General features: G+C 43.9%; 2 protein-coding genes across 2 annotated transcripts in view; both read right to left on the minus strand.

The window, feature by feature from the left end:
• The window catches only part of LOC120706523 (putative disease resistance protein RGA1), a 12,241-nt gene extending 7,613 nt beyond the window's left edge, over positions 1-4,628 (minus strand). The window contains exons 1-2 of the mRNA XM_039991200.1: positions 4,225-4,628; positions 2,333-3,466 (exon numbers count right to left, since the gene is read on the minus strand). Coding sequence (XP_039847134.1) covers positions 2,333-3,466; positions 4,225-4,518 — 1,428 coding nt within the window. The 5' untranslated portion in view covers positions 4,519-4,628. The remainder of the gene's footprint in view (positions 1-2,332; positions 3,467-4,224) is intronic.
• Positions 4,629-6,776: 2,148 nt separating this feature from the next.
• On the minus strand, positions 6,777-12,097 carry LOC120709712 (protein argonaute 4A-like). Its single transcript, XM_039995378.1, has 23 exons — positions 12,063-12,097; positions 11,495-11,597; positions 11,189-11,403; positions 10,876-11,100; positions 10,582-10,718; positions 10,387-10,484; positions 10,185-10,282; positions 9,941-10,100; positions 9,750-9,866; positions 9,557-9,664; positions 9,395-9,457; positions 9,195-9,308; positions 8,950-9,121; positions 8,730-8,854; positions 8,481-8,618; positions 8,231-8,358; positions 8,054-8,119; positions 7,888-7,951; positions 7,677-7,803; positions 7,514-7,587; positions 7,276-7,370; positions 7,154-7,185; positions 6,777-7,032 (listed from the first exon to the last, which is right to left on the minus strand). Exons 1-23 carry the CDS (start codon positions 12,095-12,097, stop codon positions 6,869-6,871), a joined length of 2,658 nt encoding a protein of 885 aa, XP_039851312.1. The 3' UTR covers positions 6,777-6,868.
• Between the last annotated feature and the right edge of the window lie 9,937 nt (positions 12,098-22,034).

Here is a 22,034-nt window from a genome sequence, read left to right on the forward strand (position 1 = left end):
ACTGATTGCAAGTCATGCTCCACTCCTGTCGATACTCAGGCGAAGCTGTCTGCTGATCTGGGTGATCCCGTGGCCGATCCTACTGGCTACCGGAGCCTCGCCGGTGCCTTGCAGTACCTCACCTTCACCCGACCGGATCTCACCTATGCCGTTCAGCAGGTCTGTCTTCACCTGCATGATCCCCGGAAGTCTCACCTTGCTGCACTGAAGCGTCTCCTCCGCTACGTCTGTGGCACTGTTGGCTTCGGCTTGGTTCTTCACTGCTCTCCCACCTCTGATCTGGTGGTCTACACCGACGCTGACTGGGCTGGCTGCCCGGACACTCGCCGCTCCACTTCCGGCCACGCCGTCTTCCCGGGCGGCAACCTTGTCTCTTGGTCATCTAAGCGGCAGCCGGTTGTCTCCCGCTCCAGTGCCGAGGCGGAGTACCGGGCTGTCGCTAACGGCGTGGCGGAGGCGTCCTGGCTCCGACAGCTCTTGGCGGAGCTCCACAGCCCGCTCGCCAAGAGCACGCTCATCTACTACGACAACGTCAGCGCCGTGTACCTCTCCACCAACCCCGTTCAGCATCAGTGGACGAAGCACGTGGAGATCGACTTGCACTTCGTGCGCGACAGGGTCGCCGTCGGCGATGTTCGGGTACTACATGTCCCGACCACCTCCCAGTTTGCCGACATCTTCACCAAGGGACTACCCTCCTCGACCTTCTTGGAGTTTCGCTCCAGTCTCAACGTAGCAGGTGGCTAGTTGTGGCTGCGGGGGGGTATTTGCCCTTTGTACTTTCTTTTTGTCCAGTCTTGAACACCGCTGCGACGGTTGTTCAGACTGCGGGGGGGTGTTGGCTTTCTTGTTGTCCAGTCTTGAACACCGTTGCGCCGGTAGTTCAGACTGCGGGAGAGTGTTGGTGTATATGTGAGGCCATGTATAGAGGCCCATCTAGAGGCCCATGTATAGTAACTATATATACCCACCCTTCTAGGGTTTGGAGATATACATCCATTATTCTCTCCTACAATTCGAACATGAGCGATATGAAAGAATCAAAAGGTTATCTGAACCCAAACCTCAGGTCTTGTGAGGTTTCTCTGTTCTAACATTCTATAAGTCAGTATTTTTGCACTGAGAAATAAGGAAAATAGAAATGAAAAAACACCACAAGCACCCAAGCGACAATTCCCACCCGCTGATAGCCTCAGACCCTCAGTGAAAAAGGATGTTACAAACTATTCCCTCCGTGACATTCTATCTTCTTCCTAAGTAGAATGCCATACTCCTCCGAGCACTTTCCAGAGGGTGAACTGACAGATCTTGAGATTTAGAAGACATCCATGCATGTGTGCCTCATGGTTAACGGCCACATTACAACCCACTAAGAAAGTGTCATGTATTTCTCAATGAGTGAAATGCCCAGAGGATCCTTAAATTTGTCATGAAGTGCCATCTAGATTCTAGGCCTGTAAATTTAAAATACAAATAGGGCCCTTTTAACTTATCAAAGTGTGTCATCTAGGTCCAAATGCCCAAAAAATACCACTACGGTTTTGACTTTTAACCCAATATGAGATCCACACTGACACATCATCAACTATAGGGGCACTTTGGTGACATTGGACCTACATGCCACATTGACAAGTTTAAGGACCTAAATTCGGATTTTCAAAGTTCATGAACCTAGATGATACTCCACGACAAGTTGAAGGACCAGCCATACATTAAATTCAAGAAAACATGATCACTCATTTGGGAGGAAGATAGTGATGACGAGCACAGCATGTGTGAGATAAATAGGGAAAACTGATTTATTAATTTTTGTTATCAGATATGTCAATCACATTTTCCCATTTATGAAAAAAATTCCTCAAGAAAATACATGTTTGTCTCAATAAAAAATATGTTGTGAATTTGTGAATATTCCATTTGAGCAAAAAAAATGTTTTAGTTTCATAGTACAATTGTTCATGTTGAAAAAAAATGTTTTGATAATTTGTTTTGTGATTGTTTTGGTTGAGAAACAATGTTCTAGCTTTATAAGAAAAATGATACAGGAATAAAACAGAATAGGCAAAAACAAACCTGGAAAATGTGAATAGCTAATTATCAATCACCTGATAAGGAGATAAACTCTTAAATTATTTGTTTTATGAAGATTAAGTGGACCATGGCCATGTCAGCTGCAAACCAGCTTCAATAGACTACAGCCTTTAGAAGTCCAGTTTTAATAGTTTGAATGGTCCAAGTTTTCTGGTTTTGTAGTCCGAGGGTCAACAAGTCCAATGAAATTTAAGGAAATCAATTTATCATAGAAGTATGCAGTAAGTATGTAATAACTCACCGAAGGGGAATTTGAATGTTGTAAAAAGGACATCCCCAATAGTTGCTTAATGATGCCCTCACCATGCTGCAGCCATGAGGAATCTTCATTAGAAGACTCAATGAAACCAAGAGCAGCCCACTGATAAATAAGATGATCTTTTGCCATCTTGTGGCCCTTTGGAAAGATTGCACAATAGGTGAAGCATAGCCTTAGGTCCGGGGGCATGCTGCTGTAGCTTAGTTTCAAAGATGCAAGCACATCATCATAGTCTTTTTCTGTCGTGGATTTATTCCACATGCCATTCTCTTTTACTGAAACCCATGCCTCAAAATTCTTGGACCTCAACATGTACCCAAGAACACGAGCTGCCAGTGCCACACCTTGACACTTCATTGCAATCTCCTTCCCAATATTCTCCAAACTTTCTTTGTCATTATCTTCAAAGCCCACTATCTGCTTAATTATATTCCAGCACACATCAGATGACAGGGACTCTATGGCGTATGCTTCAGTCGTTTGAATTTTCGAAGCAATTTCAGCATCTCGTGTGGTCACAATGACATGCACTTTGTTGCGTCCACTGCACAACAATTTTAGGGAACGTTTCAGTTCATCAATCTTAATGGCACGGTTCTCCCACAGGTCATCTAAAACAATCAGAATATTCTTAGGAGCAGGTGGATCAGTATCTGGCTCTTGTGTGTTGGTTAGGTGAGTCTGGTTGTTCTGACGTTCTGATCTTATAATTTCTGCAACTTTATTGGAATCAAATGTTTGGGAGACATAAACCCATGCTTTCTCATAGTCCATGAAATGGGCATCATTGAAAACCAGCTTTGCCAATGTTGTCTTGCCAATGCCTCCGATGCCATAGATCGGAAGGATAATGAAATCTGATGAGGAGCTGGCTTGACTTAAGAGGGTCATTACTTTCTGTTTATCTTGATCCCTTCCTAGGACATCTACCTCTATCACCTCTGACGATGTTGCACGGTCATCAATAACCTGCTGTGCATAGGAGCTGTTGCCTGCCGTGAAACTGAATTCCTGGCGTTGCTTTGAGATATTCTCCAGTCTCTCCCTAACCTCCCTCGTCCTATCAGCCATACCAACCTTAGAAGCAGCTGTGAGACAGAGGTTTAGAACTTTTAACTGAAAGGGAAAAAAAAGGTTCTGTTAGGATTATCATTTTTGAAACGAAACACTCATCAGCTGCGATTTTTATTATCGTCTACTCATTTGGGCGCAAGATGCTTGGCCTAATAGTTTATTCTTTGTATACAAGGAAAACTATGCAAATTAATGGAACTTCAAATAGGCGCACCTTAAAAGAGATATGATGGTTCAAAGGTAACAAATAATCTTCGGGCTCTATTACAACGATGCTAAAGTACCGTTGGGTACTTTCACTTTTTCCCTTGAATTTTTCCTAGCTGTTGACCTATGAAAAATTAAATTAATTAGGTATTTGATCCCCCTCTTTTTAGTACTTGGTCCCACATTTTTGTACCACCAGGTACTTTATTCTAGGTATTTCCACGTACTTCCTACCTTGACCACTGTACGATTCTATCACATGGAGGGCTCTCATTTTTTTCAATCATTGTAAAAATTCTCATAATCTTTATTCCTGCTAACTAGAGACGTCTATTTATGTTAATTCTCACTATTTCTTCTTCAATCAATACAATGATACGCAGCAGTGTATCACTATAGTAGAAAACTAGACACTATAGTAGAAAAAAGTGTTAATTCTCACTACACACTATAGTAGAAAACTAGAGAAATTCTGGATATCTTATCCCCACAAAAAGCAAAGCACCTGCAGTATATTTCAAACAGCTAAAACTACAATAGCATGAATGAACCAGCAGTGGTTGCTGAATGATGGAACCAGCAGGTGTGTATACCTTTTGCAGAGCTGATTTCCTGGCAGCATTGGCCTCTAGCTCATCGAAGATGTCGGAGATGTCGTAGGAGGCCGTGGTGAGGCGGCTGAGCCACAGCTGCACCGACTTGTCCTCGACGGACCGCCTCTCCGCGTCTTCCATCAGCGCCTCGATGGACTCCAGCGCGTCCCTCATGTACTGAATGTCCTTGCCGAACCTCCGGTGCTGCGCGACCCGGTCGCCGGCGGCGGCCGCCACCTTGCCGAACGCCGCCTTGACGACGGCGGTCGCGAGCATGCCTCCGATCTCCGCCATGGCTGCTGCTGCTGCTCACGCCTCCGGTCCGCCGCGCTCCGGGTCTCCGGTGGCGGCCGCCTTGGCTTAGAACGCGTGGGGAATGGGAGTTCCTACGCGGCTGGCTATCTATGCCCAGTGTAATGGTTGACTGGCCTGTGCTCCGGCTGCCGGTCAATGGCGAACGCTGTCCACAGTGATGTGTGTCGGCCGGAGTCTGTGGATGTGGTAGCTCCAGCTAGGCGGTGGCCCTGCCCAACCAGTTTGTCGCTTGCACCAGTGCCAACCAGTGTTTTCCTTACCAATCGGTAACCGCCGGTTACCGCCGATTTTTACCGATATCGCTACTAGGCGGCAACCCATACCGGCGGTAAATTTCGAAAAATTTCGCCCGAATTTAAAATTTTCAAAAATATTTGAAATAAAAAAGGAAAAAATATGGTAAGAAAGTAGAGATGACATACATCATTCTAATATAGAACATGTTCAAATATTTGACTGTTTGGGCACTCAAAAAAATAAAAAAACTTTCGGACCGGTAATCCCGAGCGGTATCCTCTAATCCCGAGCGGTATTCGGCGTTTTCCGAGCGGAAATCGGCGCGTTTGGACCGGAAACACTGCATTGTGAGTATTTCTTGAATTTACATTGATTTTTAGATGTTTGTTGTGTAGCTATATTCAAAAATATGTGTTCATATTAGCTATATGGATCCATTTGTTCATGGTAGTTGGATGTTAATTTGTTCATTTTAGCTATATGTATATATGTGTGTTCATATTTCAAATATGTACATATATTTTCATTTGTTCATTTGTTCATTTGGACCGGAAACCACTACTATGTATTATATATATTGACGATGATGGTTTGTGAGGACTATGGTTGTGATGATTTGCATGGACTATTGTTGTGATGATCTATATGGACTATGGATGTGAATTTCTATTTTTATGGATATGAACTTCTATTCTATGTATGTGTAAATGTTATATAATTGTTTGATATATACCATCAGTAATGATATTTACAAAATTACGGTGAAATGCTGCCAAAATTTTTAATTTTCCAAAGTCATATGGTGTTTACCGGTTAAAAACGACGGTTACCGGTCGGTAAACATCGATTACCGGTCGGTAAACAACGGTTACCGATTTTTTGAATTTGAATTGTCATTTCGAGCGGTTTCTAGCGTTTTTCGACGATTTACCGCCGGTTTACCGATACCGCTAGTTGGCGAAAATCGCTTTACCGTCGGTAAAGTGAACCCTGGTGCCAACCCCCCGCAGCCGCTAGGAACAAGAAAGGAAAATGACCCCCTGCCTTCTCCCAGTTTTTCCACTAGGGAAGGAGTAGTCCAAGCATGCTCTCCAAGAAATTTCCATCCAGCCGTAGCTGGCCAGGAGTCCTGCTCTCAAGTCTCAACAAGCGTGTTGCAGTGATGACCAGCTATGTGACTCACTCCACGCGGAGAAGCTGAGGATCAACCGGGGACAAGTCGGATCGAGGACGCTTATTAGGCCGAGGCAATTAAAAGGAGCAAATTAAAGGTAATTGAACACGGATCAAACACATACGGAGATACCATGAAAAGTGAAAGGAAAGCAATGAATAGACAGATGTTTGTGACATCCCGAGAGCTTAATAGAATTAATAGGATAGTTATACTAATAAGTTGTAACTTTTTTTTCGAAAGCCGATCTTCAAAGGTTAAACGTGTTTGGCCCGGAAAAATTTAGAGATGGGTGACCGACCGGGAAGTTCTTCCCGGATACGCACGAGTGAGGACAAAGTGTGAAGAAAAGACTAGTGTTGGTCTGTGAGGACCTTCTATGTCCTAAAAAGCTGCCAGATGTAAGCGGGGCCGGCCTTGAAGAGGCGGGACGTTACAGATGTCAAGGTGCATAGAGTTGTGGTAGAACATTCAACAAACGAAAGAAAGCGCAAACATAAAGCATTTTGACTACTAGTTTCGGATCCTAGTTCTTATATATAAAATTCAAATACATATGCCTCTAAAGACTTTGTTATATACTCCCTCCATTCACATATGACAGTCTTATTTAGGATGGGCACAATAACCAAGGTAATTGTGACATTCTAATTGTGACATTCCATTCTTTTTTTATTGCTGAAAAGTGAGTGAAAATTGAACACGTAATTATTCAGATGATAGGTAGTGCTCCCATCATTAAGGTACTTTATTTAGAGTTCAGATCCAAGTAAGCGCCTAGAGAACAAATAGCCATCATCAACCAGGTGCAAAAGCAAAATCAAAAGCATAGTCTGGCGTCCAAACATGGAACGAAAATGCCAAGCTGAATTGTCATTAGAAGAACATGGAACCAGCTATCCGATCCGCAGCTCAAACTCAGCAGAAGAACATGGAAGACCTGACATTCTCATGCAGCCGAGGCAGCTCCGGCAGGGGCGAAGGGGTGCCGCTGGCCGACGACGCGGCCTCCGACATGTCGTCGAACCTGACGAACTGCCTGACCTGCGCCGCCGCCAGGTGCGCGTAGTACACCGGGGCAACTGCAAGAAGGAAAACAGAGATGGATCAGTGGGGCTCAATAAGTTAGCAGAGGGTGACCGACCGATGTTGTGTTCTGTGACACTTATTCAAGAATGATGAAGCGAAATAGACTTGGCTCACCGACTGATATGGCTGAGGTGCTCTTCTGATACCTGAAATGTTCACAGCATTGGCAAAGTCAGATCAGAGGAATGCAAGATCTTTTTTATTTTTTGGATAACATGCAGCGCCTGTGTGCATACACATATGAGAGGGAGTGCACGAGCTCCTGCAGGTCATCTGGAGAGAAGCCAATCTCATCATGCAACACATGGTAATGTGTTGGCCTAGTTGTCCCCTGAAAATAACACAAGCACGTTTGCTGAATCAAGTCCAAAGAGAGGGGAAAAATAGAAACCAACGAAACACCATTGCACCAAATAACATCATTGACAGCATGAAGCATCATTGCCACAAGGATAAAGAATTGAACAAACTTACAATCATGCCAGCATGTGCACACATGTAGAAATCGTAGTTCCTGGGATGGCAGATTCCCGTGTCCACAACAGTACCTGCGAAGTTGAGATTTCAGCACGAGGAAATTAAGAAGACCCATGGAAATGATTGGACAATACTATTTAACTGAAAAATCGAGGTCTACCAGCAGGGACATTAGTCACATTGTCGTCTCTGGGGCCTTTGGGCACGAAAAACCTTGTGTGGTGGTTCTTCTGTGCAACAATCACAGTGAACCTGGGGAACCAGCTATCATCAAGAAACTTGCATGCCTACATCAAACCGAGAGTATACATAATGTTAGAAAGATGGGTATGCAATAGGAGCACCAAGAGTAACTGAAAGGGCCCTTTCACCTTAACCATCTGATCCAGCTCAATGTTCAGAACCTGATTAAACTGGCCCTCACCAACTCCATCCCTAAAATAGAGAATAATAAGATCTGAGAAATGACAAAAGAAATCTGGAACTTATTACTCAGTACAGATATTTGCAAATGTTACATCCAGATGGATATCTCACCTGAAAATGATGATTTGTTCTGGTTTTTGCCGTTTAGTGCTGCTGTAGAAGTCTAATAGTAGCTCCCTGAAACAATACCAGTTCCAATGAGCAAAAGAAACAAGAAACTTCATTAGGAAGATGTAAAGGTCCCAAAATTGCTAACTCAATAAAGCAAAGAAGATTGAAGCAACTCACCTTATGAGGCCATTATCTTTACCCCCCTCTAGCTTGAACAAGGAATCAATCATCTCTAGTTTAGGTGACTGAGTGCACACAGAAGCTCTGTATCTTGAAATGAGAGGCCACCCCAAGGAACCAACAACCTAATTGTCAAAAACAACATTATGTTATGAATAGACAAATGATAGGTTACAATGCTCCTAATGTTTCATAGGCAGTTCATTAACAGAAATAGCGCAAGTACAGGCAAAAGTATGTAACTTACAGCAGCAACGGATGGTATATTGGACTTTTTTGCAACACTGTGGGAAACATCCATACCGAAAATTATGGTTGGATTTCTGGATACGAGAGGAATGGCACGGTTTCTTTCAATTTGAAGTTGTGGATTCAATCCACCGAGCTGATTGAAAAATGAGGACAGAAAAAAAACCATATTCAAATAGTTGCCAGCTAAACAAAACACAAAAATGTGCATGATACTAAAGATTGCAATTCAAATGGCTCTGCAAACCTTGGCATTTATCTTTAACAGTAAATTTGTGAGGTACTGATCATCAAGTTTGGTGCGCCCATACTCAGGTGCCATACATTGTGTAACAATGCCTGATTCCACAAGACATTTTCGCTTCCAAGGCCCTGGCAAGATTGACAACAGTTTGCAGTCCACATAACGGTATAATAAGCTCGTCTAGTTAGCTTGGTTAAATAAAGGGCAAGCTAGTGCTGCAAACCATAAATGTCACAGTTCTTTCTGACTGGAAGAACACATAAGAGAAAAGTTGGACGCCCAGGAAGCCTCTGATGAATCTGATTCATCATATTATCCACCCTGTTCTCTGGCGTCCCTGGAAGGTCCCTCATTTGAAGATTCTCCTCAAATATTGTATGAGCAGATTCAATTTTCTGCAAATCAAACACTTAATGTAGTCGACGACTTCACAAAGATGTGCAATATCAGGTATAAACGTGGACCTACAATTCCCTTCATTTCACCACAACGAATGAGGCCCTGAACAAGATCCTGAACGTTCCACCGCGTGGAAAAATTAACAGCAGCCCATCTATTCACTTGCTTGGGATCAATGAGCTTCTGAAGAACAGAATAGAGAAAATGCTATCAGCAACAGGAATTAATACTGAAGAGTGCGCATGTATCAGCACTAGGAGAACACTGACCTTGTTGTTGAAGTTCCACCTCCCATTGCGTGCAATAAGATCTTGATCATTTCCAGCTTTCAACTAATACACGTGAAGTTTAATAAGATATAAAATATTTGCATCATATGATCATCACATATGAATATGTACAAAAATAACACCAGGGCAATTTTAACTAACCGTTGGAGCTCGAAGGATTCTACCATCAACTTGAGCAAACTCTGAAGCTATCAAAATGCCGCACCGCCTCAGCATGGCATCAGAATTGTAGTTACTGCATTTCAGAGCCTGAATATAATGGTAAGAGTTCAAAGTTTAATAAAAAAAGGCTATTGCAGTGAGTTGATTAAATGTCTTAACTCTCGAAACTTACAGAAGATAAATCTGACTTCCTCTTGCTAGGATTCTTCCGGGATTTCTCAACCAGCGAGGATCTCTGTAGTACAGTAAGAGCCTTCTTGTACCTTTGCAGTGAAACCAGATAGCAAAGCTACATTCTCAATGACGTGAGCGTGTTAATCCTTCATTTAAACAATGTACAATGGAAGAAAAATGCACAAATACCTCTATTGGTAGATAATTCGAACGCTTTGGTTTTCCCACATTCAAACAGGGGAGGTGAGCAGATTGTTTCAATTCTATATGCCAATGCTGCTTGAAGTATTCATAGACTGTTATTTCCACTGCATCAGAGCTATTGCCATTTCTTTTCTTCCATAAGAACCTAAATAAGAGAGGCATGTTAAGCAAGCTCCAGGTGCCTTTTTTTTTTGCCAAACCATTGCAACTGAAACTATTGTAGTCTCACGTTTGTTCAGAGCAAGACTTTTCACTCAAGTCAAAAATTTTGAACTCAGCATTTGTGTGGGTGGTTTTGATCCTTAAGCTCTTTAACACATCCTTAGCCTGAAAAGTTGTCAAGAATGGACAATGTTAGAGCATCAGAGTAATGTGGTAGAAGATAATTTTCTAGGACTACCACAATGAGAAACAACATGGCTGCAACTTACTTTGCCCCAGTTAATTCTACGAATGTCCTTGATATCCTGGTTGGACAGGAGAAAATCAATGACAGGCCCGGGTCTGACAATTGTTGTTGTAGACACATCTGTAGCATTGAACAATTCATGGTGCATATGCTTTATAATTTAGTCATGCACAACTGTAACATCATGATAAGTTAGGCCTCTAGATGATAATCATACCAACATTAAGTGAGAGACCACTTTGAGTAAGTCGAAAGCTGGAATGATATCCTTGCAAACCCTTAATTCCACCATGCAAGTCAATTGAATTGGAAAGGCTGTTGTCAAAAAAGGATTGCCGAACCAGAAGGCAGCCCCTAAAGTGTCAAAAACAATAATGTCAAACAGATAGTGAAGTGAGAATTTCCTCACAATGTTATTTCAATCGGTACAAATAAAAAAGGAAATTTCTCAAAAGAATGACATGAAAACATATTTCTAACTGTATAATTAGTTCTTGACAGTATATATTACTTCTTCGCGGAGTTTTGCCTCAGTATGATGTCGAGGACTTGAATAGCTTTCTCGTAGTTGTCTGATTCCTGACCACGAATGACTCGGGCAATGGAGTCCATCGGAACCGTTCCTGCAAAGGACAACTCCACTTTAAAGATTCGTACCTGGAACGGCCGTTTCATCCTTTTCATGTCACTGCCCCCAGGACTTTTATTTTCTCCAGGGGTCATACTCGTTGCAACCCTGAAATTGCAAAAAAATGCACAGCTAAGACCAAATAGCCCAAGATCATAGCAATAATAGAAACATGTAACAGAGGTGGATTGGTCACTTTGCAGATGAAGCATCCTCAACTACGACAGTGTACACATTCTTGACGTGCGGCAGGGCGCCAATAGTGAATAGGCTCTTGTCACCGTCATAAGCAAAGTTCACATTTGTGAGCTCGGAGGCATAGATCTCCTGCAACTTGTCAATCACTTTTCTACGCACACCCATTCCATCCACTTGTTTATTATTTTTGTCATTCTCATACATCAATTCCACCTGCGTGCAATAAAACAAAGCATTGTGTGAACTTATTTGAAGAAATTCAGGAAACGAAAAGACCACAGACTGGGATTGCTACGTTACATACACTGTAGTGGTGGAAGATTACATCAGCACTGTGAACTGAAACTTTGAAGTGGTTTGCAAGAAGCCTTATTTTCTGCCCTTTTGTTGCACATTTATCATCTGGCCTGGAGATGGGAGTCTCTGAGAAACTTGCAACTCGTCCGGTTCACCTTTGCTAGTGGTGGATTCCATCTAAGAAGCACAGCAAAGTAGTAGCAAAATTAATTGATATGGTTTATCTATCAGCATTACAAAAAAAGAAGGTGAACAGTCAGAGATATTAGAATATAGAGAAATATTTCACGATGCTTGGAGATTTTATCGGTCGATGAGGGGTCCAAATCCAATGGTTAGAAAGGGGGAGGAACCTATTATGAAGAACCAAAGATGTGAACCAGTTTATGTGGGCCAAGAATCACTAGCTTATATTATAGAAATATAATGGTAAGGGTAGTTTAGTATTTTTTTTCCTATCCTTTCATCAGTCAATTAACAGTAGATCGCTTTGAGAGAGAGAAAAAAAACATCTGCAGCGACCGCTCTCCCTGGGCCACTTCTCCTCACCCCGCCGGCGACCGGCGAAGGTCAACCTGCCATCCCTCGACATCCTGCTTCTCTCCCACATCCCCGAACCCGGGGACTCTGATTTTCGAGTGATTTTTTTTCAAGATTTCCCTACCGATTTATAATTAGTACCTAAACCAAGAGGGTTTTTAAGTTGTCACCGAAATTTGTACAACGTACAGGACTCGCTGCCCTACCTAGAGAGAACATGCTTGCAAGGAGAGATCGTGCACACGTACGGCCACCACATTGGCAAGGAGAGATCTAACAGTGTAGAAAAATCAAATAAAAAGAAAGAAACCGAGAACATGCATGTGCTCTATGGTATTTTTTTTCATCTGCAAGACTGCAACGAATAACCTGTCGGCCTGAGGCCACTCATCATTCACAAAATTTCACAAAATACATTCTATCCCCCCGCCCCCCCCCCCCCCAAAGGAAAAAAAAGGAGCAGAAGAATTGCATATATTATCGAGAAGATACCCATGCGTACACGCTTGCTAAACAAGAAATGGGGAAAGAATCGCCATGCGCATCCAGGAGAGATGCACGCATGATCTGCGCCGGGATTACGAAGAAATCGAAGGCGCTGTGTTGCTTAAAGCAAGAAAGGGAGCACGTCGTTCGCGAGAGAAATGGATCGAGCAGACGAGCGAGGAAGAAAGCGAAGGCTTACTCGTACGCCTCGACGCAGATGGTCAGTGCCACAAAACCCTGTCGTTCTTCTTCAGGCGAGGCAAAGAAAACCCTCGTGTTCTCCTACCTATATAGGCAGGCAAGCAAGCAAGCGAAACGCCCTCCACCTGCTGGCCTTCTTCACCCAACCAGCTGACGTTTGGCCTCATGCCCGTTGCCTCTGTCGCCGCTAGGCGCTTCACCTTCGTTTCGTCACTGAAATGCGGGGCCCGGCTCAGCCTGGCGCGCTTGGTCAATTTATGAGCGCCGAGTGTTCCTTGAACCAGGATTTTACTCTTCCTCAAGCAATGGACGCAGTGCTAGCTTCCACTATCTCCAGTTTTCAAGCAAGATTTCTAACATATATTTCTCTAAAAAATAATGACCCCTCCGATCATAAACAAGTGCTGTTTTAGGTTGCGTGTTCTTATTATCATGTTTAAATTTGATCATTAATATTTCTTGAAACATTTTGATCATTAATATTCTAACTTGGATATTATTATCTATACGATGTATACTAATCAAATATTTTAACTAATCTATAACTCTTATAAAGATGATCCCACTACACATCATTGATTGCTATTTCTTTGACATGTGGTGTAGCCCTGTCATCTTAAAAATTTCAGCCGTTCGATATCCTATCCAACGATTGTGTTAGCTCTGGAAAGAACATCATACTATGTTTCCCTTCGTGTCTCCATGTCACGCACACATTGCTAATTGACTGACCGAGCTGCTAGGCTTGCGTGGCTTTTACGTTTCTCTGCATGCCCGTGCAGGATCAATTCCTAAAAAGATTAACTTTCATTACTGCGTGAGAGCCCAGTAGCGGAGCATCTGCTCCCCTTCTCAGCTTCTCTTCCCTTCTCAGCTTCTCTTTTTTACTCCACACCACCTCATTCTACTCACTCTGAAATGCAAAAACAATTTTGGCAGATCAAGAGACACCCACGGCCCAACACCACTTTCATGCCGTGCCAGGCCTGCTAACAATAGGCCCGTGCTTTATCAGGCTAGTGCCGGGCTGCCCATTTGACCATGTATAATTGGTCAATACAAATGCGAAAGGGCCTGTAGCCTAGTTGTTACAAGAGCCTCAGTAGCATCTGAGGTCCTGCGTTCGACTCTCCATGGGAATGAATATTCTGGGATTTAACGGCGTTGTGCATTCAGTGTTAGGCGACGTTCCCGTCGACAGCGAGACGCCTGTGGTGACTTCGTCAATCTCGAGGATTTACCGGCTCAGTCTTCGAAGATGCTCATAAAGTTAGGGTTTGTATATGTGTGTTCATAGGGGTGTGAGTGTGTGTGCGTTGTGAGTGTCGGAGTTGTACTGTGTGATCTCAAAAAAAATGGTCAATACAAATGTCTAAAGATGATATGACACTTTGGAAACTATGGAATGGAATGAAACTTTGCGTTGGAAACAGCCTTGGAGATAGAGAGAGTACATCGTAGCTATATCTGACTAGCAAATTAAGTGTAGGTGATGATAAGAAAATAGAAAGTCAATGTAACAGAACAAGAGTCTGAGAACTTTTAAGAACTAGGACGGCCACCCGCGCATTTGCGCGGCTAGATGTTACTATCTCTAGTGTTATATTTATATTTTTTTATTTTTTCTATTTGTTACTTGTGCTTCTACTTTTTTGATATATAAGGTTACATTTTTTTGTCATTGGCTGTCATATAGTAGAAATTTTTTTTGTCAACCAAAATGAAGCCGTGTTACCAGTGCATTTGCGCGGCTAGATCTTACCATCTCTAATGTTGCATTGTATTTATTAGTTTTGCTAGCTGCTATTTTTTCATATAAGGTTACACCATTTTTGTCATCGTCTGTCATATAATAGCAAAATTCTAAGTATTGTAGAGGTAGCAATCCAAAATGCAAGATGAAAGTTATGTTTATTAAAATACATGCTCCATCAAAGTTTTTCCTTTTCCCCCCCTTTTCTTCGAATAAGTTTCTTTGCAGTGTTTTTTGAGGTTTTGAATGACATTACTTTCGCTGTCCATACCAGATAAGCTCTGAGGCAGCTGGTCAGACATATCAGGATGCACTGGTATGCACTATCTTTTACGCTCTAATTAAATTTTCTTTATTAAGGTGGCTAATTGGTATACGAAAGTCAAGCTATTATGAAGTCTCATTATTGGATTAATTAAATTAAATTTCACAATGTGAATAATAAAAGTTATCACACACATGTAAAGATTGTTTTATTACCTTATTGGTATATGTAAACACCTCCTAAGTACTTTCACTTTAGCGAGCTTCATGACAATGGTGATCACACTCATATGTTATTCAGGTGTTCAATTAAGATTTCTGCTTTCTAAGTTTGTAATTTTTTGTCCTGTCAGGTTTGCAGTGTAAATCTCATGGGTCGTCATGTGATCGTGAGTGGTTCAATGGAACGCCGGCGCCAAAGAGAAATCAATCTAAAACTTCAAGACACCAGAATCAAGCACATGAGAAGCTGCGTGGTTGAAACAGCTTCGAGGAATCACGGCCGATCAAATAGTGGTGGTTCGGACGGCGGTCGTCGTGGCGGCCGTGGATGCCCTGCTTGGTTCTGCGTGACCGGGGACATAACTGCGCCGGCGAGACGCGGCCACCGATGTCACCTATATATTTAAAATAAGTGAATATATCTCCTATATATATGGACACGTGATGATACAATGTTGTCTCATAGCTAGGTGATTCACACAATCAATACAAAATCTCCTAGCTACTGTAGGTATTTTTTTATTTTAATTATTCAATAATGGTAATGGTGAATATTTTTTAATTAGACAAAGGGGTATATTTTTTAATTAGACATAAAGGTATTTTAGACCAATTTTTATCATAATAGTAGTGGTGGATAATTTCTTCTAGCTACGGTGGGTATTTTTATTTTAATTATTCGATAATGGTAATGGTGGATATTTTTAATTAGACATTGGGGTATTTTAGACCAGTTTTTATTATAATGGCAGTGGTGAGTAATTTTTTTCCAATTAATGTGAGAATTTCTAGACCTTGAGAGCAAACGAGAAGACTCATTTTGTTGGTCAAATAATAAGATAATAGATATGCTGCCGTCATTTTTCCGATCTCCCTGTGCACCCTGGTGTTCATATGAATCTGGAAACTCGTTTGGGCTTCGTGTCCTTGATTGATGCCCTTGGTCTTGCAGCCTCACGAGCGGTGCATACTGTCTAGCTGACTGACTTGCTACACTAGTCGAACTCAATCTGTAAAATAGATAAAGCGACCCAAACACAACTGCGAAACGCCCCGCGCGCGCTCGGGCGACTCGGGAGGCACCGCCGAACCCTAGCCGCCGCCACTCACCTCCACCCCTTCCCCCGCCGTCGCCGTCGCCGAAGGGGCTCGCCGGAAGTCCGCGTGGCCCCTAGGACGGCGGCAGCGGGGCCAATCGCCGAGAGAGCCGCTGCATCATCCGAATCTGAGCGGGAGTGGTGTGCGGCGGTGGTGGAGCGGTGCGGGCTTCCGGCCGGGTGCGGCGCGGGAGGCCTGGAGCCTGCACGACGAGGGTGGCCTGAGGTTGCGCGGCGTGGGCCGGGCGAGCACCCTGGCACGCACGGAGTTGGCTCGCGGCTGCTGCAGGTGCAGATCCGGCGTCGCGCTGCTCCCTCGGCTACGCGGTGACAGCCTCGGCGTGGGGCGACGCGGCGGCGGTGCTGTCCAATGGTGGCTCCAGGATGCAGTGACAGAGGATGGCGGCGCATGCTCGGGGAGGTGGAGGTTGTGCTCTCGCCCGTCGAGGAAGGGGCGCTTGGCGGCCACGGTGACTCCCTCACACGCGCGGCCGTCGGGAGTGCGGAGCCCCTGCTGCTGTGGTGGTGGAGAACAACGACGCGTCATCGGGGAGGAAGATTTTGCGGGAGCCCTCGTCGACGCCGCTGCGCGCGGCGTCGCGAGTGTCGTCGTCAAGCTCACGCCTGGCGACGTAGTGGCGATGGGAGAGTGTTGCGGAGAAATGTTTCTGCGCTTCACGGAGTTGCTGCGCGGCGTGAGGAGGCGGCAGTGGCTGTGGTTGCTCACTGTAAGCATCTAGGCCCTCTAGGTATGTTTCGGTGATTAATGACAACTATTATTGTGACTAATGAGTTTGTGCAGCTTAATGAAATCTTATCGCTCATTGGATCATATGTTAAAGAGGCCCATAAAAATTTCATCATTCAAAAAGGCGATCTTGGTATTCAACTCAAGTATATAACAAGACTAAGGATCTTTCTAGTCCTAAGTGTCGCAAGGTTGAGAAGAACACTTAGGTTAGTATAGGTTTTATAGTTTTGTAGAGGTTGCACTATTAAGAGGGGTTAAGGCCAAGTAACTTGAGCATGGACATGGTCAATCAAAAATGGATGCACACTATGGTCACTCAGGTTCTTAGAAGTTCAAATAAGTGGTTTTCAACTTATATCTCAAGAATATTTGGATTTCATTCAAGACTCAAATCAGAAAAAGTCTATACACCGGTTTAACCGACGACTCCAATTTTCTATACGTCGGTTAAACGCAGTTATTAGAGTCTGGACAAGTACATACACCGGATCAACCGACGATATTTGAAATTAACATCGGTGCAGTTGTCCAGAACGTTGGTTTTTCCAGGGATTTCTAAGGTTATATTCACTGGTTAAACCGACGATATTTGAAATTAACGTCGGTGCAGTTGTCCAGAACGTTGGTTTTTCCAGGGATTTGTAATGTTATACTCACCAGTTAAACCGACGATATTTGAAATTAATGTCGGTGCAGTTGTCCAGAACGTTGGTTTTTTCAGGGATTTCTAAGGTTATACTCACCGGTTAAACTGACGATGGATTTGAGTTAGCGTCGGTGCAGTTGTCCAGAGAGTTGGTTTTTCAGTTGATCAGTAGACAACTACACTCACCGGTTAAACCGATGATACGTCGGTTAAATTGCCCGAGTTGTAACGGCTAGTTTTCCAAATGGGCAGTTTACATTCATCGGTTAAACCGACGATGACTTTTGGAGGACCGTCGGATTAACCGGTGTTGCGTACTCTTCTGGCAGCTTTTCTCCAACGGCTCTATCCGCGTGAGCTGCCTATATATACCCCCCAATGGGTCATTTTGAAGTCTCTTGACACCAGGCAACATTCATACACTCATACTATTGTTGAGAGCCACCTTGAGCTTCATATTTCACTCATTTGATCATTCAATCATCCAAGAAGCAAGACTAAGGACTTGAGTAGAGAGAAACTTGTGTGCATCAGTTCTTGGTGATCGGTTCTTGCTCAAATGAAGGCCCTAGCTTGTTACTCTTGGTGATTGGCAGCACCTAGGCGATCTTGGTGATTGAGGTGTTTCTTCCGGAGCTTGCCAAGTTGATTGTGGGAGCCCGAAGAAGTTTGTACGTGGCTTGAGCTCCACCACGCTGGGATGGGGAACGGAGACTCTTAGTGAGCACCCTCGTCTCGGTGACTTGAGAGGTGACTAAACTCTTAGTGAGTGCCACAACGTGGATTAGGGGTGTGTGCCAACACATCGACACCACAGAAAAAAATCCGGTTGTCTCTTGCCCACTCTTTACATTCAAGCACTTACTTTCATGCAATTTATTCATGTGCTTGACCCTAGAGATCATAACTTAGCTCTACCTTACTTAGTTTCATATCTTGTTGTATTCTTTATAGCTTATGTAGTTTGCTTAGTTAGCCGGTTGGTGAATTGAGCCTTACTAGTATTGAATAGGTTAAGGTTGCTTTATTTTGTTATAGAAATTTGAAAAAGACCCAATTCACCCCCCCTCTTGGTCCATCGATCCTTACACTCACAAGGCTCGTGGATGGTGCAGCAGAGGCGGAGGTCTGGCAACGACATGGTGCGTGGAGGCGCGGCGGCGGCGCCGCCTCGGGTTTGTTGTTGTGGCTTTGGTCTGGGCATGAAGCCGCGAGCGTGCAGCGAGGGGTTGATGCTCCGGGCAAAAGTCCTTGCCGGCATTCCTGCTGGCACAGATGACGGCGGCGCCTCTGAGCGTCGTTTTCTCTGTTGGGGGCGTCATCTTGGAGCAACCCCATGTCTGCACGGGGCTCTGGGTGAAAACCCTGTCCAGTTCTGGACGAGCGACGGCGGCGCCTTGGCATCGTGACCTCCTTGGAGGCGTTGTCTCGAGACCCTTTTCGGCTTGTGGCATTCCTAGGCCATTGCTTGGGCGGCAACGGAAGGGTTGGCATCTCCGCTGTGTGGCAAGGTGAATGGGTGTTGCTAAGCCCTCGTGGTGGTTTTCGCATTTTGGTGGCAATCGAAGGTTGTCGCTTGGTTGTCGTTGTGGCAGCTTGCAGCGGATCGCGGCGGCTGGCGTTGCGTGGCAACTGTCAGTGCGGCGTGGGACGACGTCAAAGGACGGCGCTTGCGGCATCGACACTAGGGGACAACTTGGCTTGCAGCGGATCGCAGTGGGTTGTTTAGCTTGGCTGAGCTATCCGGTGCATTACATCGTCGGAAGACGGCGCAAGCGACATCTTCGGCTTGCGACCACGGCGGCGGAGGTTATGTTTCGTGGGTAAAGCAAGGAAATGAGGTCAGCCTGTGGTGGCAGCTCGGCGTTGTTGGAGATCCAGGGAGGTGGGGCAACTTTGCTCTTCGCCTCTGATGGTGACAAAAGAAACGGAACCGTGGCGTGGAGTATTATGGCGGGTGTGGCGAGGCCCCCACGCGTGGTGATTCTTCGAGGCGTTGAGAGTGAGGTCCAACGGCAGATGCGGCGAGGCCCCCGCGCGTTGTGTTTCGTGGTAGCGACTGTGAGGTAGGCTACGAGAGGCCCGGTTTCGGTGGTTTCACTCCGTCAGGTGGAGGGTGCTGTTGCAGCGGTATGATGGCAGAGGTTCTCGTATGGCAGTGGTCTTCCTGGTGTAATACCGTCTACCTCTTTCGGTTCCCTGTCAATGCAGGGTCACATCTGAAGGTTCTCGACATGGCGGTGGTCTTCCTGGTGTAATACCGTCTACCTCTTTCGGTTCCCTGTCAATGCAGGGTCACATCTGAAGGTTCTCGACAACTACACGAGTGTGGACGTTTGGTGGGTGTCGTGGAAAAAACTTCGGTTTTGCTGCATTTGTCGTGCGGAGCTTTTTCGTTCGGCTTGAGTTGTCTCGTGCAGACGAGTTGTGCGGCTTGCGTCGATGTCCCAATCCGACAGGCCTGAGCTGTCGAGTAGAGTTGAGTTTGGCGTGTGTTGATGTCTCAATCCAACCCGCCGGTGTGCTTTTTTCTTTCTCTTTTTTCTTTGTTCCTGGTTATGACCTCCCAGGGACATAACCTTGTATTTCTCTGCTATATCAATAGAAACGCACTCGTCGAGTGTTGTTCGTTCAAAAAAAAAAAGATAAAGCCAGCACTTCTGTTAACATTATTAAAGAGAAACATTCTGCCAGCTTAAATTACAGTTCATGCATGACTCAAGTTATATATTACTATCACTGTTAACTTTACTGGACGTTGCCAATAAATGCATTTATCGGATTTCTCATAAACTTATCGGTAAAAAATTCTTCAAACTATATGCAAAATAATCTAGATTATCTCCAAACAATCTAATATGAGAAACAAAACATCACAATGCTTAGAAATGAGAAGACATGTGGCCTAGGAAGTAAGATGTGAGTACGGATTCAAAATTATCGAGAATTTTTATCAAACTAGTCACTACTGATAAACACGATTATCAGTTTTCTCAGTTTTTTCGCCAAGAATTTTTTTTCTTACTACTACTATGCCTTCACGTTATGTTTTATTCTATATCAAGTATATTTGGTGCTATGTCTAACACAATGTAAAGAGTCTCCAACAGAAAAGGGTGCTCACAAAAATAATTAGAGAATGATAGTAGACTAACAAAGTGAACAGTGATGAAAGGGTGGCAAATGGTTTTTAATTTTAGCCTAAATAATTTAAATACCTGCCGGGCTCCCATTTTATATAATTTTAAACTAAGAATAATTAAAGATCAAGTTAGATTATGAAAGGGCGTTAATACTATGATCTAAAAACAGAGTTGGTAAAGCCATGCTGATTAGGGTTAACTCGAAGTGTAATAAGTGGAGTAGTTCACGTACGGATACTAGGCCATTCTAGGTTATTTTAATATCACCGAAGCCTTAATGGAAATACAAAAGAAGAGAGTTGCATTAGTGCTGTTGGCGAGGCACCTAGGGGAGAGGTTGCAGTTGAACATTGGGCACCCACTTGTGCCTTCAATAAAAAAGGCGAGGCCGTTGAATTACTAGCCCAATATTTTAATAGAAAGGTTCTACATTACTTCCTCTTTTGATATTCCAACTCAAATATTTTTAACTTGGACCATTAGTAATAACTAAAATTATATGTAGATTGTGGAATTATTAGCTTCATTACGAAAAACATTTTCATATTACAAATAGCGCTTTTTATTTTTAAAATAACTAGCATAGTGTCCGTGCGTTGCTACGGATAATATATAGATTTTATTTAGACCTACATGAGATGCCCAACCCTTTCACTCCTTGTACAAACCGTGCCAAGACGATTGATTGTTCACGTTTCTATTGGGATTCGGATTAATTTGTTCAGGTTTCGATTAGAATTTCGATTGATTTTTCTAGATTTCAATCTCGGTTGACGGACCGAGAGATCATTACTTGATTTAGAAATATTAGAGAAGAGATAGAGATAAAATATATAATTTATGCATGGATCAACCACAAATTTAATCTTTGTATGCAATTTTGATGTTTTTTGAGAAAAAATACATTGTGTGTAGAATATACTCCTATCAGGAGGACCGTATTGTAACTTTGTATTTTATTTCACATCCTTATTGCTTACTGAAAGGACCTTTTTGTGAAAAATATCTTTGGAAAAGGCTGGGATACAAAACGCAAAGGAAAAAAAAGATCTCTCCCGTTACTACTCACCGGCCTGACACTTCTTCTCCCGTGATTTCTCTCATCTCTTGATCTTTCCTGTCTCTTTTGTCTCGTTTCTTTGTGGCGGACGATGTGGAGAGGCACAACGCAGTGAGGGGAGGTGAGGAGAACGACGCGGGAGGGGCGTGGCGTGGTGGCCGGCGGCTCGCGCAGCATGGCAAGCTACTTGGATCTAGGCATGGAGGATGAGAAAACGGATCGACGATGAGGACGATTCGGAGGGGAGGGGCCTCTAGCCGATTGTACTATTGAGTAGAGCTGCATCCCCTTGATCCCTCCACAGAGGCAGCATCAAACTGTTTGGCGGTCGCGGCGAGCTCGTCGCTGGTCCGGCGTGCGGAAGCTTTGGTGACGATGATGAGC

The sequence above is a fragment of the Panicum virgatum genome, chromosome 5K, assembly GCF_016808335.1.
Source record: "Panicum virgatum strain AP13 chromosome 5K, P.virgatum_v5, whole genome shotgun sequence".
Taxonomy (NCBI): domain Eukaryota; kingdom Viridiplantae; phylum Streptophyta; class Magnoliopsida; order Poales; family Poaceae; genus Panicum; species Panicum virgatum.